This window comes from Tamandua tetradactyla, chromosome 2 (assembly GCF_023851605.1).
Source record: "Tamandua tetradactyla isolate mTamTet1 chromosome 2, mTamTet1.pri, whole genome shotgun sequence".
NCBI lineage: Eukaryota > Metazoa > Chordata > Mammalia > Pilosa > Myrmecophagidae > Tamandua > Tamandua tetradactyla.
Window position 1 is genome coordinate 190,001,297 of NC_135328.1, and position 17,613 is coordinate 190,018,909.

The 17,613-nt window shown below is 35.7% G+C and overlaps 2 protein-coding genes across 21 annotated transcripts in view; one reads left to right on the forward strand and one right to left on the reverse strand.

Annotated features, from left to right (window-relative positions):
- The window catches only part of KIAA0319L (KIAA0319 like), a 220,936-nt gene that overhangs the window by 169,894 nt on the left and 33,429 nt on the right, over positions 1–17,613 (forward strand). The window lies entirely within an intron of this gene.
- The window catches only part of ZMYM4 (zinc finger MYM-type containing 4), a 273,687-nt gene that overhangs the window by 5,413 nt on the left and 250,661 nt on the right, over positions 1–17,613 (reverse strand). For all 14 annotated transcript variants that reach the window (XM_077150338.1, XM_077150329.1, XM_077150333.1 and 11 more), the window contains 2 exons: positions 5,225–5,336; positions 3,861–4,109 (listed from right to left, as the gene is read on the reverse strand). In XM_077150338.1, coding sequence (XP_077006453.1) covers positions 3,861–4,109; positions 5,225–5,336 — 361 coding nt within the window. The remainder of the gene's footprint in view (positions 1–3,860; positions 4,110–5,224; positions 5,337–17,613) is intronic.

The window sequence follows — 17,613 nt, forward strand, 5'->3', positions numbered from 1 at the left end:
ACTGAGGGAGCATAGTGACCATGATACCAATATTGGGAAGATATATGTCTGGTCCAATCTAACTTGTGCTGCATGTAGAAGGCAGCACACAGAGTTCTCCAACAGAACACTAAGGGGGAATAAGTCAAGTCATACAGTTTGGCACAGGGACTGCTGGTTGTAGAACATACAGTGCACTGCCTGGGACCATGAGGAAACTGTTTCGTAGAGAAGTGGGGACATTCATAACCATGTAAATGGGAATTGCCAGGGCCACATGTATATGCCTAAAACAAGTTGCAGGGATGGAAAGGATTAGGGAGGCCCTATGTTTTGGCCTGGAGCTATTAGTCTCCAAACTCACTGTAGGTGATAAGTACTGAAGGAGAACACTCACCCAGGTCAATCTGAAAGGACTGGAAAAAGCGTATTTTCTCTCTTTTTTTTTTTTGTTAACTCCTGGCATTTAAGGAAAGCTCTGTCATAATACTAACTGAACACAAAATGACGGAACAGACTCCTCAGAGTCTAACTTCCAGAAGTAACAAATTAAAATATCAAAATGTCCAAGTTTCAACAAAATGTCACAAAACATAAAGAAATAGGAAACAATGTTCCAATAAAGGAGAATGTCAATATATTAGAAACCATTAATTAGGAGGACCATACCTGAGACATAGACTGAAGACAAAGACTTCAAAAGTGGGTCCTAGATATGATCAAAGAGATAAAGGAAAACATGGACAAAGGACTAAAGAAAATAAGGAAAATGATAGATGAACACAAAGAGAACAGCAATAGAGAAATATGAAAAGAAACCAAACAGAGTTGAAGACCATAGTAAAAAAAATTTTTAATTCCCTAGAGGGGTTCAACAGCATATTGGAATTGGCAGAAGAAAGGATCAGGGAACTTGAAGATGAAACAATTGAAATCATATAGCCTGAGAAGTAGAAGGAAGAAAGAATGAAGAAATGTGATAAAATCCTGAGAAACCTGTGGGACACCATGAAGGGTACCAATACAGACACTGAGCCAGTCCCAGAAAAAGAAGGAAGAAAGGAAGGGGAAAGATAATATTCAAGGAAACAATGGCTCAAAATTCCTAAATTTGACAAAAGGCATGAATATACACATCCAAGACGCTCAGTGAACTCCAATCAGGATAAACCCAAATAGACCCAAAAATGTCAATTATAATCAAACAGTTGAATGCAACACACAAAGTGAATTCTGAAAGCTGCCAGAGAGGCAACATGTCATGTACAAGGGAGCCTCAATAAGATTGTCAATTTCTCATCAGAAACCATGGAGTCAAGAAGGTCGTGGGATGACATATTTAAAGTGCTGAAAGCAAAGTTGGTCAACTAAGAATTCTCTATCTGGCAAAACTATCTTTCAAAAAATGAGGGAAGAATTAAGATAGTCGTAAATTAAAAAAAAAAGAAATTGATCACTACTATACTGATACTATAAGAGATGGTAAAGAGAGTCCTATAGATTGAAAGGAAAGGACAATGGACAAAGAGAGTGAAACTGCATGAGGAAATAAACATCTCCAGTGAGGGTAACAGCATAGGTAAACATAAACGCCAGTACATTATTGTACTTTTGGTTTTTAACTCTGCTTCTGACTTCTTACAGTTTCTGAAAGGCAAATGCATAAAATGAAATGACAAATCAGTGGCTTTGGACTCATAATGTATAAACATGTAATAAGTGACAAGAACTATACACAGGTGGGGGAGTAGAGGGGTACAGGAACATAGTTTATGTATAGTTATTAAAATTAAGTTGTTATCAAACTCTGCAAGTAAAATCACTACCCTCCCCCTACACTGGACATGACATCCTGCCTGTTAGTCTCCTTGGCAATGTGGGACATGACTCTCAGGGATGAGCCTGGCTCTGGTATGGTGGGATCAACAATGCCTTCCTGACCAAAACAGGGAAAAGAAGTGCAACAAAATAAGGTATCAGTGACCAAGAGGTTCAAACAGAGTCGATAGGCTATTTTGGAGGCTACTCTTATGCAAGCTTCAGCTGGATATAGCTAATTGCCATGGTATGCCAACCCCCAATCAATATCATTCCTATTAACCCTAAAGATCACCCAGGACTCTGAGAACCTATAAAAATTGCACACACTAAGTTTACTTATCAGAAACCTAAAAACCTTCAGATAGTTCCTAGGCCAGATAAGTCCTGAAACCCAGAGATTCCAGTCTCTCCAAGAACATCAACCAGTTCCAACTCCCTATCCTATATTGTTAACACCCCTTTTCAACATGAAAAACATTAGAATGGGTATAACCCAGTTATCCCTAAAGATTGAGAGAAGGAGTAAGAAGAAGGAGGAGTTATAACAGAGAAGTTACGATTTAACAAATGTGTATGACTACTGAATCATAAAATACTGATATTTCTTTTTAGTCTACAGTATTTTGGAGCAGCTAGAAGGAAAAACGTGAAATTGTGGAACTGTGACCCATACCAAACTTGGAAATCCGTTCTATAACTATTTGTTAGAACGTACTTGAAATTTATTGTTTATATATATACATATTTCACAATAAAAATATTTTTAAAAATTAAATTGGTATCAAAGCAAAGGATATTGCTATAGATTCAGGATATTAAATTTAAGCCCCATGATAACTACAAAGAAAATACTAGAGAATACGTATACTATAGAGACAGAAATTAGAGTACAGGTTGCTGTGGGCAAGGGACAGGGAGAATAGAGAGTTAACGTATAATGTGTTACAGAGTTTCTGTCTGTGGGATGGTAAAGTTTTAGTAATGGAAGGTGGTGAGGGTACTGCAATATTATAATGTGATTAAAACACAAAAATGGTATGCTTGGGAGTGTTTCAGATGGGAAAGTTTATGCTCTAAATATGTTCCCACAATTAAAAAAGAAAAAAAAGCAAAACTAAAGAGACCATGACAAATATAATACATGATCCTGGATGGGATCTAGCAAGGGAGGAGAAAAAGCTCAAAGGACATTATGAAGACATATGAAAAAATCAGAATTTGTCAATGTTAAATTTCCTGAACATGATAACTGCGCTACAAAATGTACATGGAAGTATTAAGTATTTAAGGAGCAGGATGTATATAATCTACACTCATATTTTTAGAAAACAGACTTATATACAGAATGATAAAGCATGTGTCAAAATGTTAAGATCTGAGTATCTGAGAGGTAGGGGTATTTTTGAGTTCTGAATATGGGTCTGTATTATTTTTATAACTGTCCTGCAAAGTTTGAAAATATTTTAAAATAAAAAAGTTAAAAAAAATTTTTTTTTAAAAAGCTATTATTCAATAGGCTGTTATAAGAATACAAGACCATAAACTTTCTAATGACATTGTCATTGCTGATATTCTTACTGTGTTCAAAAGCAGTACATTCTTGGCTCCATTATAAATTCCTTCAAGATTTGACAATTTAGTGTTAACTAAAAAGAGGTCCTCAGTCAAAAAAAATATACTGAGAAGAAGCTGTAGGTTTAAAAGTTAAGGAAGTTATTTTAGCTGGTAACTGACCCATCTTGTTTCTCTAAATCAGCGCTTCTCAATCCTGACTGCATATTTAAATCACCTTGAAACATTTTAAAAATGCAGATGATTTGGGCTCCACCTAAGACCAATTAACTTAGAATTTCTAATTTAAAAGTTAATAAAAGTATTTGTGAGCAAGTAATTCTTTTCATTTTAAAGCTAGCCTTTAACCTAGCCCTGACAATAGAGAAATACATTTAAATGTTAAAGTAAAGCTATGCTCTAAATTTATGATTATCCCTCTGTGATATCGCTCCATTTAAAATACTAAACAGGACTTCAAATAGAAATGCAGAAACATCACCACATACCTGGTTCTGACTCCTGCTTTTGTAAAGGAGGGAAGAACCTCAGATATGTCATCTTGGTACTGTACTTCAGAGTCCTGGTCCGTCTCATCACATGAGCAAAGGAAAGCTTCAAGTGCTCAGTAACATTCTTTAGTTGAAAGTATTTGGTATTGAAGAAAAGAAGGGTGTTCAAGAGGACAATTGGCGAGTAAGCACCCAACTGTTTGCACTCCCACAAATGCTCTTCTTCAATGCGAGAGAACATGTAACCTGAACAGAAGAAATAGTATTTAGATCCAGTAACACAGGACAAGTAATTATCAAATCATAGGATAGGAAGATATAAAGGAAAGGAAATTGACTGATGCTTCCCCTCAGGCCTTCTCTTCCTTATGTAGATAAACAGAAGAGACACCAGAAAGAAAAGGGCAGGTGACCACACTCAAGTAGAAAATAATTCCCCTAAAAAGGTTTTAGATCTGTTATTTTAGATCAAAGGGCCAGACTAAATGTTTTAGGAATTTTAGGCCATACAGGAACTGTACAACTTTGTTGTAGAATGAAAGGAGCAACAGACAGTGTATAAACAAATGGGACATGATTATGTATGTACCAATAAAACTAGATATTGAAATCTGAATTTTCTGTAATTTTTACATGCCACAAAATATTCTTCTTCTTTTGCTAGTTTTCAACCACTGACAAGTGCAAACATCACTCTTATGGCCTGTACAAAAACAGGAAGCAGCCAGATTTGGAGCAGGTACTAGTTTGCTGGCTCCTGTCTGAGACCTTTAAACCTGTTAACCTTTTAAATGTTGAACACACCAAGCCACTCTGCCTTTTAGAAAGCTTGGTGCTCAGCTGCACAATAGAAAGGGTACAAATTCCTGAGTGTCAGATTTCAACTGCTCCACCTGCAGTTGAGAAGCCTAAGACCAAGAGTAGTTAAGGGACTTTTCTGACAACAGATGGCCAAAGGCAATTCTAGAATAAGGACATAATTCTCTCAATATCCAGTTCAATGTGCATATAAAATATTGAAAAGCCCCACTGCTAATAGGTTGAATATGGGAGCAGAATATGTGGAAACACACTGGTATGGTATGCAGCATTACCAACACTACCAGATCAAAAAAGTGTTTTTAAAAAGGAAATATAACCTCAAGTTGTTTTTCATTTTTGGTTATTATGTATAATGTACTATATGGAAGCTATAGTTTTACTAAAAGATCAATAGTATACCAAAGACTTTCTTTCAGAATATGTTATAAATCAGGGCAGAAATATAAAATGAACAGTATACAAAAAGATAATCATAAAACTTAAGCAATTTAAGAGAATACATCATTAAAAACAATCAAAATAGAAAACAATCATCCTACCATTAGGCAGAATTGTAGGTTCCCATATTTTCAAGAGTTTGGTAAGTTCAATCATAAATCTGGAATAGGGCTCAGTAAAAATGTTATCTATTCTACCATTTTCAAACAGGTACTACAAGAGAAAACAAGGGAAAAATACACATTGATACAAAGAAAACACAAGTTGAAAAAAAGTTTTTAGGAACATAGTTTATCTTTATTTTTTTCTAATTTTGAAAAGTATTCACTTCGTTTGAATAAATTTATTGCAAATAAAAATTAGTTACAATATATAACTTGAATAGAAATGATTAGAACAAATACAACACAGAACTTGATTTCCTTGCATTAGTCACAAGGCATGTGACAATCTAGAAAACTTCAAAGTCAATTATATTTGTTTGAAAAGGGGGTAACAGTAGTTACTAATACGGAACAACCAGTAAACTTAAAATAAGTTTATCCTTAATTTTTGCTCTTTCAGTATTGCAAATCATATTAAACTTCTATTTTAAGAATACATGTTAAAATACCAGGATTCAAGTTACAGAATCCCCTTCATATTAAATGACATTATCTTGAGCAGTGAGCTTACAAAGTAGAACTTTCTATTCTCCTTTTTAAAACACAGGTGGTACAGAATAATTATAATAAATACTAAGTACCCTTAACTCAGTTTATGAAATTGATATATTAAAAATTCAATCTAATGAATATTTCCCAAATCAATTTTCCTTATTCATAGTGTATATCTGCAGAAGTGCTCTGAGAAGCTGTTGGTTTGTTCGCTAATTATTAGGCTAGTTACAAGACATTTCCTTGTAATAATAATATATATTAGCTGTCATATGGACACTCAAAACAAAAAAGCTATTGTATCCTTTCAAGCACAGTCCTCAATTCTTTACCCCTTGAATTTCTGCCCACTCTGTGCTCCCTACCTTTGTCCTCAAAAATTTCAAGTCTAATTATAACCCTTTACAAAGTATTTTCAAAAACCAAGTCACAGAATGGAAAATAGCAACAGCCTGGGATATGTATAGTTAAAAAACTTTTTAAGAATGCAGATCAGATAAAATCAATTTAGATAGAGAAATATGCTGAGCAATTACAGAACAATATAAGGCAACATATAATTACATGTTAAAGATCTTTCGATGTTTTTAAGATTTGGCATTTTAAAACGTATTTATCCATGGCTATGATTTAGGGAAAACTTTAATTTCCATTTATATATTTTCTGGCTAGTAAACATTAGATACCACATCAATGTGTATTTTTATGAGTCTTCTTGAAAGGCAATTCATGATTTTATTGCCAGATTACATATTCTTCTTTTTCTTCATTTAATAAAGCACTTTCCCCAACTGAAAATACATCCCTATTATAGAAAAGATTTAAAATTCAGAAAATGAGGAAGAAAGACACCTTCAAACTCAACACACAAAGGGAACTACTGCTAATATTCAGGGGTATTTCAAGCTTCTAAAAATATTCCCTTGTAAATTCAAAAGTTGAGTTTTGTACACTGAAACAAACAAATAATATAAAACTCGTTTTAAAAATAATTATCACTTCCCTCTTAGATCAGAAACAAGACAAAGATGCTCACTCGTTCCATTTCTATTCAACACTGTAGTGGAAACTCTAGTTGGAGCAATCAGACAAGGAAAAGAAGTAAACCGCAACCAAATACAAAAGGGAAAGATAAAACTCTCTCTTTGCAGATGATGAACTCATAGAAAATTCTAAAGAATCCATACAAAAAATCTATTACAGCTAATAAATGAATTGAGTACATATGCACGATTCAAGATCAAAATACAAAAATCAGTTGTATTCCTATACATTACAAATGAACAATCTGGAAAGGAAATTAAGAAAATAATTCCACTTATAATATTATAAAAAAGAATAAAACACATAGGAGTAAATTCAATGAAGGAGATACAAGGCAGTGAAAACTGCAAAATACTGCTGAAAGAAATTAAAGACCTAAATCAATAAAAAATATCCTGTGTAGACAGCTTGGAAGACTTAATGTTGTAAGATGGCAATTCTCCCCGAAGTGACTCACAGATTCAGTGCAATTCCTATAAAAATCCAGTGGCTGGGTGGGCCACGGTGGCTCAGCAGGCAAGAATGCTTGCCTGCCATGCCAGAGGACCCGGGTTCGATTCCCGGTGCCTGCCCATGTAAAAAAAAAAAAAAATACAGTGGCTGTTTTTGCAGAAAGGGAAAGATCATCAAATTCATATGGAATTGCAAAGGACTTTAAATAACCAAAACAATCTTGAGGACTCAAAGTTTTGATTTCAAAATTTACTACAAGGCTTCAGAAAGGAATACCGTGGCTATATTAGCATAAAGACAGACATATATATCAGTTGAATACAACTGAAAGCCCAGAAATACATTCAATTGGAATTGAGTCTTTTCAACAATTGGTGCAGGGAGAACTGGATAGCCACAGACGTAAAAATCAAGTTGGACCCCTACACATATCATAGACAGAAATTAGTTCAAAATGGGTCAATGGCCTAAACCTAAGAGCTAAAACCACAGAACTCTTAGAAGAAAATATAGGGGTAATACTTCATGATCTTGAACTTGACAATGGATTCTTGGGTATGATACCCAAAGCAACCAGAGAAAAAAACAGATAAATTGAACTTAATCAAAATTAAGACCTTTTGGGCACAGGACACTATTTCAAGTTCTGTGTACAAAGATGCTCAACACAGCACTGTTTACTACAAAAAAAGATTTTAAGGGACTGATTAAATAAATGATGATATAATGTACTATAAATCATGATATAAAGTTAATTAGTAAAAAATACAGGTAGAGAGACAGAAAAGAAATTATTCTTTTAGCTTAAACAACCTTCCCTCATTGTCCCCTTCCCAACAAATATTAACAGTGGTGGTCCTGGTCCAGTTGTTACATTAAACTTCAGTTTCTTTCTTTCTCTTCTCTGTATTTTAGAAATTCTTTACAATTACCATAATAACTTTTATAATCAGTAAAAATAAAGAAAAAAGGAGACATATTTGAGAGGTGAACATAAGTAACCTTTAAGATTCCTTACAGTTAAGGAAAGTTTATTTCATATCAAAAGTGGTATTTCCTCACTTATAAAACTTGTTTGACAAATATTTGTTAATTTATGGCCTTTTAACATATAAAGTTATCTACTAATGTAAAGAAAAACCAGGACAAATATAGTAGAGAAAAACTTTCATAAGCCTATCATTTGTCTCAAAAATTGAGAGTATACTTCAGAAACAGCAGAATATCTGACATGTAAAGCACGCAGATGTTTTTATTAAGATCACTGTAATGACCAAAGTGTTCTGAATACATCCAAATCATTTAAATATTAATAACCACAAGACATGTTTTTCCTGAACATTTTGGTAGTGATGAAGTTAAAAATGATCTTTAAATCTATAATAAAATATTATGAACTCTAACAGCATAAGGAAACATGTCCATAATATTTACAATTGTTACCTAGCACAAAACACACATGGCAGATAGTTGGAGCTCAGCAATTTTTTCTCCCTGTTCCTGTGCTCCAAGGTCTAACTGAGCTGCACCTCATACCCTCAGTTTCCATACCTCACATCTACAATCTTGCGACCTGCACCCCAAGCTCACAGGCACCAGTGCAGCATCTCTAAGCTGTGCCTATATATGTGCTGCGATGCAATCACTGCACTGTTGTGCCCCACCACACATCCTGCTCTACATACATCCCTCAAATACAAAGCTTTGGACTACTGAAGGAAATCAACTTCCAAAGTAAACCTTTCAAGATATCTATATGCCTTGAAGACAACAGAGATCACTAAGCATATTATGAAGCGGACAGAAATAACCCAGCCTAATGACCAAATTAAGGCACCAGAGGAACACAGACTTTGGAAAAACTAATCAAACATGTTCATATAATTCTACGAAATAAAATAAATGGGATGGCTAATTACATAAAGGAGATCAAGAGGACACTATAAGAATATGAAGAAGATTTGAAAGAATAAATAGAAAAATAACAGACATCACAAGAGAATAAAGATGCTACAGACCAAATAAAAAATATACTTGAGACACACGACAGCAGATTTGAAGAGGCAGAAGAAAGAATAAGTGTAGTATAGGACAGGAAAATTTATTTCAAACACTCAAAACAGCAAATGGCAAAAAGATGGAAGGATTTGAATTGGTTTTCAGGGAAATGATGGGCAAAACAAGGCATACCAATATAAGAATCGCTGATGTTGGAGAAAAGGAGAAGAGAAGAGCAAAGGACTAGGAATATTAGTTGAGGAAATAATGGGGGAAAGCTTTCCAACTCTTATAAAGGACATAAATGTGCTAATGAAAGAAGCTCAGTGAACTCCAAATAGAATAAATCCAAACAAGCCTTCCCTGTGGCACATACTAATCATAATCAGTCTATCAAATGCTGAAGAGAAGCAGAAAATCCTGAAAGCGGCAAAAGAAAAAAGATTCACTACATACAAAGGAAACCAGTAAGACTGAGGACAGACTACTCAACAGGCACCATGAAGGTAAGATGGCAATAATATGATATGTTAATGATCATGAAAAGAGGAGGACTTCCAGCTTCAAATTCTGTACCCAGTCAAACTATCCTTCAAAACCGAGGGAAAGACCAAAATTTTCACACATAAACAAATGCTGAGAGAATCTGTCAACAAGAGACCGGCCCTATGAGAAATACCAAAAGAACTTCTGTTGGCTGAAAAAAAAAAAAGAGACAGGAGATAGAGGCCTGGAGGAGGGTACAGAACTGAAGTGTACCACTAAGGATAACTTAGACGATAAAAAGAGAAAGAGGGAAAAGAATACATGAGTCTGACAAAGTCCAAAAGATGGTGGATTCAGGAAACGCCTTTTCAGTAATAACTTTGAATGATAACAGACTGAATTTACCAATTAAAAGAAACAGATTGGCAGAATGGATTAGGAAATATAATCCAGCTATATGTTGCTTACAATGCACTCATCTTAGACACAAGGATACTGAAATGATGGGAAAAGATCTTCTATGCAAGCTATAACCAAGAGAAGGCAGGAGTAGATACACTAATGTGAGACAAAATAGACTTTGACTGTAAAGACATCCAAGAGCCAAAGAAGAACACTATATAATAATTAAAGGTACCATTCACCAAGAAGAAACAACAATCATAATTGTTTATACTCCCAATCAAGGAGCTCCAAAGTACACGAGACAGACAGTGGCAAAACTGATAGGAGTGATAGATGTTTCAACAGTAACAGTAGGAGACTTCAATACATCATTCTCCTCTAGATAGAACAACCAGAGAGAGGATCAACAAGGAAACAGAGAAGTTAAACAACTTAAGAAATGAATTAGACCTAACAGACATATATAGGTCATTACATTCCAAAACACCAGCATATACATTCTTCTCTAGTGCTCATGGAACATTCTCCAGGATAGATCATATGCGGCAGCACAAAACAGGACTTTATAACTTTTTTTTTAATTAATTAAAAAAAAATTAACTAACACAACATTTAGAAATCATTCCATTCTACATATGCAATCAGTAATTCTTAATATCATCACATAGATGTGTGATCATCATTTCTTAGTAAATTTGCATCGATTTAGGAAAAGAACTAGCAAAACAACAGAAAAAGATATAGAATGATGAAATAGAGAAAAAAATAAAAATAATAATAAAAATAAAAAATAAAAATATATATAAAAAGGAAAAAACAAAAAACACAAACAAAAAAAACTATAGCTCAGATGCAGCTTCATTCAGTGTTTTAACATAATTACATTACAATTAGGTATTATTGTGCTGTCCATTTTTGAGTTTTTGTATCTAGTTCTGTTGCACAGTCTGTAACCCTTCAGCTCCAATTACCCATTGTCTTACCCTGTTTCTAACTCCTGATGGTCTCTGTTACCAATGACATATTCCAAGTTTATTCTCTAATGTCGGTTCACATCAGTGGGACCATATAGAATTTGTCCTTTAGTTTTTGGATAGATTCACTCAGCATAATGTTCTCTAGGTCCATCCATGTTATTACATGCTTCGTAAGTTTATTCTGTCTTAAAGCTGCATAATATTTCATCGTATGTATATACCACAGTTTGTTTAGCCACTCGTCTGTTGATGGACATTTTGGCTGTTTCCATCTCTTTGCAATTGTAAATAATGCTGCTATAAACATTGGTGTGCAAATGTCCGTTTGTGTCTTTGCCCTTAAGTCCTTTGAGTAGATACCTAGCAATGGTATTGCTGGGTCGTATGGCAATTCTATATTCAGCTTTTTGAGGAACCGCCAAACTGCCTTCCACAGTGGTTGCGCCATTTGACATTCCCACCAACAGTGGATAAGTATGCCTCTTTCCCTGCATCCTCTCCAGCACGTGCCATTTTTTGTTTTGTTGATAATGGCCATTCTGGTGGGTGTGAGATGATATCTCATTGTGGTTTTGATTTGCATTTCTCTAATGGCCAGGGACATTGAGCATCTCTTCATATGCCTTTTGGCCATTTGTATTTCCTTTTCTGATAGGTGTCTGTTCAAGTCTTTTTCCCATTTTGTAATTGGGTTGGCTGTCTTTTTGTTGTTGAGTTGAACAATCTCTATAACTTCTGGACACTAGACCTTTATCCGATATGTCGCTTCCCAATATTGTCTCCCATTGTGTAGGCTGTCTTTCTACTTTCTTGATGAAGTTCTTTGATGCACAAGTGTTTAATTTTGAGGAGCTCCCATTTATTTATTTATTTCTTCAGTGCTCTTGCTTTAGGTTTACGGTCCATAAAACCGCCTCCAGTTGTAAGATTCATAAGATATCTCCCTACATTTTCCTCTAACTGTTTTATGGTCTTAGACCTAATGTTTAGATCTTTGATCCATTTTGAGTTAACTTTTGTATAGGGTGTGAGATATGGGTCTTCTTTCATTCTTTTGCATATGGATATCCAGTTCTCTAGGCACCATTTATTGAAGAGACTGCTCTGTCCCAGGTGACTTGGCTTGACTGCCTTATCAAAGATCAAATGTCCATAGATGAGAGGGTCTATATCTGAGCACTCTATTTGATTCCATTGGTCGATATATCTATCTTTATGCCAATATCATGCTGTTTTGACCACTGTGGCTTCATAATATGCCCTAAAGTCCGGCAGCGTGAGACCTCCAGCTTCGTTTTTTTTCCCTCAAGATACTTTTAGCAATTCGGGGCACCCTGCCCTTCCAGATAAATTTGCTTATTAGTTTTTCTAGTTCTGAAAAATAAGTTGTTGGGATTTTGATTGGTATTGCATTGAATCTGTAAATCAATTTAGGTAGGATTGACATCTTAACTATATTTAGTCTTCCAATCCATGAACACGGTATGCCCTTCCATCTATTTAGGTCTTCTGTGATTTCTTTTAACAGTTTTTTGTAGTTTTCTTTGTATAGGTCTTTTGTCTCTTTAGTTAAATTTATTCCTAGGTATTTTATTCTTTTAGTTGCAATTGTAAATGGAATTCGTTTCTTGATTTCCCCCTCAGCTTGTTCATTGCTAGTGTGTAGAAACACTACAGATTTTTGAATGCTGATCTTGTAACCTGCTACTTTGCTGTACCCATTTATTAGCTGTAGTAGTTTTGTTGTGGATTTTTCCGGGTTTTTGACGTATAGTATCATATTGTCTGCAAACAGTGATAGTTTTACTTCTTCCTTTCCAATTTTGATGCCGTGTATTTCTTTTTCTTGTCTAATTGCTCTGGCTAGAACCTCCAACACGATGTTGAATAATAGTGGTGATAATGGACATCCTTGTCTTGTTCCTGATCTTAGGGGGAAAGTTTTCAATTTTTCCCCATTGAGGATGATATTAGCTGTGGGTTTTTCATATATCCCCTCTATCATTTTAAGGAAGTTCCCTTGTATTCCTATCCTTTGAAGTGTTTTCAACAGGAAAGGATGTTGAATCTTGTCAGATGCCTTCTCTGCATCAATTGAGATGATCATGTGATTTTTCTGCTTTGATTTGTTGATATGGTGTATTACATTAATTCATTTTCTTATGTTGAACCATCCTTGCATACCTGGGATGAATCCTACTTGGTCATGATGTATAATTCTTTTAATGTGTTGCTAGAATTTTGTTGAGGATTTTTGCATCTATATTCATTAGAAGGATTGGTCTGTAATTTTCTTTTATTGTAATATCTTTGCCTGGTTTTGGTATGAGGGTGATGTTGGCTTCATAGAATGAATTAGGTAGCTTTCCCTCCACTTCAATTTTTTTTAAGAGTTTGAGGAGAGTTGGTACTAATTCTTTCTGGAATGTTTGGTAGAATTCACATGTGAAGCCACCTGGTCCTGGACTTTTCTTTTTGGGAAGCTTCTGAATGACGATTCAATTTCTTTACTTGTGATTGGTTTGTTGAGGTCATCTATTTCTTCTTGAGTCAAAGTTGGTTGTTCATGCCTTTCCAGGAATCCATCCATTTCATTTAAATTGTTGTATTTATTAGCGTAAAGTTGTTCATAATATCTTGTTTTTACCTCCTTTATTTCTGTGAGGTCAGTGGTTATGTCTCCTCTTCCATTTCTGATCTTATTTATTTGCGTCCTCTCTCTTCTTCTTTTTGTCCATCTTGCTAAGGGCCCATCAATCTTATTGATTTTCTCATAGAACCAACTTCTGGTCTTATTGATTTTCTCTATTGTTTTCATGTTCTCGATTTCATTTATTTCTGCTCTAATCTTTGTTATTTCTTTCCTTTTGTTTGCTTTGGGGTTAGTTTGCTGTTCTTTCTCCAGTTTTTTCAAGTGGACAGTTAATTCCTGAATTTTTGCCTTTTCTTCTTTTCAGATATAGGCATTTAGGGCAATAAATTTCCCTCTTAGCACTGCCTTTGCTGCGTCCCATAGGTTTTGATATGTTGTGTTTTCGATTTCATTCGCCTCGAGATATTTACTTGCAATTTCTTCCTTGACCCACTCGTTGTTTAAGAGTATGCTGTTCAGCCTCCACGTATTTGTGAATTTTCTGGCACTCCGCCTATTATTGATTTCCAACTTCATTCCTTTATGATCCAAGAAAGTGTTGTGTAATGATTTCAATCTTTTTAAATTTGTTAAGACTTGCTTTGTGACCCAGCATATGGTCTATCTTTGAGAATGATCCATGAGCACTTGAGAAAAAGGTGTATCCTGCTGTTGTGGGGTGTAATGCCCTATAAATGTCTGTTAAGTCTAGCTCATTTATTGTAATATTCAAATTCTCTATTTCTTTATTGATCCTCTGTCTAGATGTTCTGTTCATTGATGAGAGTGGGGAATTGAAGTCTCCAACTATTATGGTAGATGTGTCTATTTCCCTTTTCAGTGATTGCAGTGTATTCTTCACGTATTTTGGGGCATTCTGATTCGGTGCGTAAATATTTATGATTGTTATGTCTTCTTGTTTAATTGTTCCTTTTATTAGTATATAGTATCCTTCTTTGTCTCTTTTAACTGTTTTACATTTGATGTCTAATTTGTTGGATATTAGTATAGCTACTCCTGCTCTTTTCTGGTTGTTATTTGCATGAAATATCTTTCCCCAACCTTTCACTTTCAACCTATGTTTATCTTTGGGTCTAAGATGTGTTTCCTGTAGACAGCATATAGAAGGATCCTGTTTTTTAATCCATTCTGCCAGTCTATGTCTTTTGATTGGGGAATTCAGTGCATTAACATTTAGTGTTATTACTGTTTGGATAATATTTTCCTCTACCATTTTGCCTTTTGTATTATATATATCATATCTGATTTTCTTCTTTCTACACTCTTCTCCATACCTCTCTCTTCTGTCTTTTCGTATCTGACTCTAGTGCTCCCTTTAGTATTTCTTGCAGAGCTGGTCTCTTGGTCACAAATTCTCTCAGTGACTTTTTGTCTGAAAATGTTTTAATTTCTCCCTCATTTTTGAAGGACAATTTTGCTGGATATAGAAGTCTTGGTTGGCAGTTTTTCTCTTTTAGTAATTTAAATATATCACCCCACTATCTTCTAGCTTCCATGGTTTCTGCTGAGAAATCTACACATAGTCTTATTGGGTTCCCCTTGTATGTGATGGATTGTTTTTCTCTTGCTGCTTTCAAGATCCTCTCTTTCTTTTGACCTCTGACATTCTAACTAGTAAGTGTCTTGGAGAACACCTATTTGGGTCTATTCTCTTTGGGGTACGCTGCACTTCTTGGATCTGTAATTTTAGGTCTTTCATAAGAGTTGGGAAATTTTCAGTGATAATTTCTTCCATTAATTTTTCTCCTTTTCTCTTCTCTTCTCCTTCTGGGACACCCACAACACGTATATTTGTGCGCTTCATATTATCATTCAATTCCCTGAGCCCCTGCTCAAATTTTTCCATTCTTTTCCCTATAGTTTCTGTTTCTTTTTGGAATTCAGATGTTCCATCCTCCAGTTCACTAATTCTAGCCTCTGTCTCTTTAAATCTACCATTGTAGGTTTCCATTGTTTTTTCCATCTTTTCTACTTTGTCCTTCAATCCCATAAGCTCTGTAATTTGTTTTTTTCAGACTTTCCATTTCTTCTTTTTGTTTAGCCCATGCCTTCTTCATGTCCTCCCTCAATTTACTGATTTGGTTTTTGAAGAGGTTTTCCATTTCTGTTCGTATATTCAGAATTAGTTGTCTCAGCTCTCTATCTCATTTGAGCTATTGGTTTGTTCCTTTGACTGGGCCATATCTTCAATTTTCCTGGTGTGATCCGTTATTTTTTGCTGGCGTCTGGGCATTTAATCAGATTTCCCTGGGTGTGGGACCCAGCGGGTTGAAAGGCTTTCCTGTGAAGTCTCTGGGCTCTGTTTTTCTTATCCTGCTCAGTATGTGGTGCTCGTCTGTCTGCGGGTCCCACCAGTAAAAGATGCTGTGGCTCCTTTAACTTTGGAAGACTCTCGCTGTGGGGGAGGGTCGCCAGCTGACACGGCTTGGGGGAGTGCCCATCCAAATCTCCTAGCCAGCCCGGGAAGCCGCACATGGGGGGCGGGGGGCGCCGGCTGCCGTGGCTTAGGGGGTGCCAATCCAAAGCTCCTAGCTGGCCCGGGAAGCCGCGCGTGGTGGGGGGCGCCGGCCGCCGCGTCTTGAGGGACCGCTGATCCAAATCTCCCAGCCAGCCCGGGAAGGAGGGAAAGAGGGGCTCCGGCCGCCAGCCGCCACAGCCCAGGGAAGCGCGTGCCTCTTGGGGACCTCACCACAGCGGATTCTCTTAGCCGTTTCAGCCGTTCCAGAATGGGGTACGCTGTGTTTCTGTTCTCTGTCGTGGCTCTAGGAGCTGTTCTGTACTGTTTCTATTTCTTTAGTAGCTGTTCTGGAGGAGGAACTAAGACCCGTGCGTTTTACTAAGCCGCCATCTTCTCCCAGGACTTTATAACTTTAAAAACACTGAAATTATTCAAAGCATTTTCTTTGATCACAATGGAATGAAGCTGGGTATCAATAACCAGTGAAGAATGAGAACTTTCAGAAATATATGGAGATTAAATAACACAATCTTAAACAATCAGTGGGTCAAAGAAGACATTGCTCGATAAACCAGTAGCTATCTAGAAATGAATGAAAATGAGAATAAAATTTATCAGAACTTATTGGATGTGGCAAAGGGTGAGGTGAGAAATGTTTAAGAGAAGCAGAAAATCCTGAAAGCAGCAAGAGGAAAACACACTAAGACTGAGCTCAGGGAAATTCATTGCCCTAAATGCCTATATTAAAAAAGAAGAAAGAGCAAAAATCAAGAACTTAACTGCTCACCTGGAAGAACTTGAGAAAGAAAAGCAAACTAACCCCAAAGCAAATAGAAGAAGAGAAATAACAAAGATTAAAACAGAGTTAAATGAATGGGGAAACAAAAGCACAACAGAAAGAATAAATAAAACCAAAAGTCAGTTCTTTGACAAAAATCAATAAAATCGATGGGCCACTAGCAAGGTTGACAAAAAAAGAGAGAGGATGCAAATAAACAAAATCAGAAATGAAAAGGTGTGCGTAACCACAGACCCTGAGAAATAAAAGAAATTATATGATAATACTATGAACAACTATATGCCAACAAACTGGACAACTTAGATGAAATTCCTGGAAAACTCACAAACAAGCTACACTGACTCAGGAACAATCAAAAGATCTCAACAAACGAAGCACAAATAAAGAGATTCAATCAATCACAAAAAAATCTTCCTACAAAGAAAAGCCCAGGGCCAGAGGGATTCCAGGAGAATTTTACCAAATATTCTAAAAAGAACTAACACCAATCCTATTCAAACATCTCAAAAAAACTGAGGAAAAAGGAATACAACCTAACCATTTTATGACGCTAACATTATT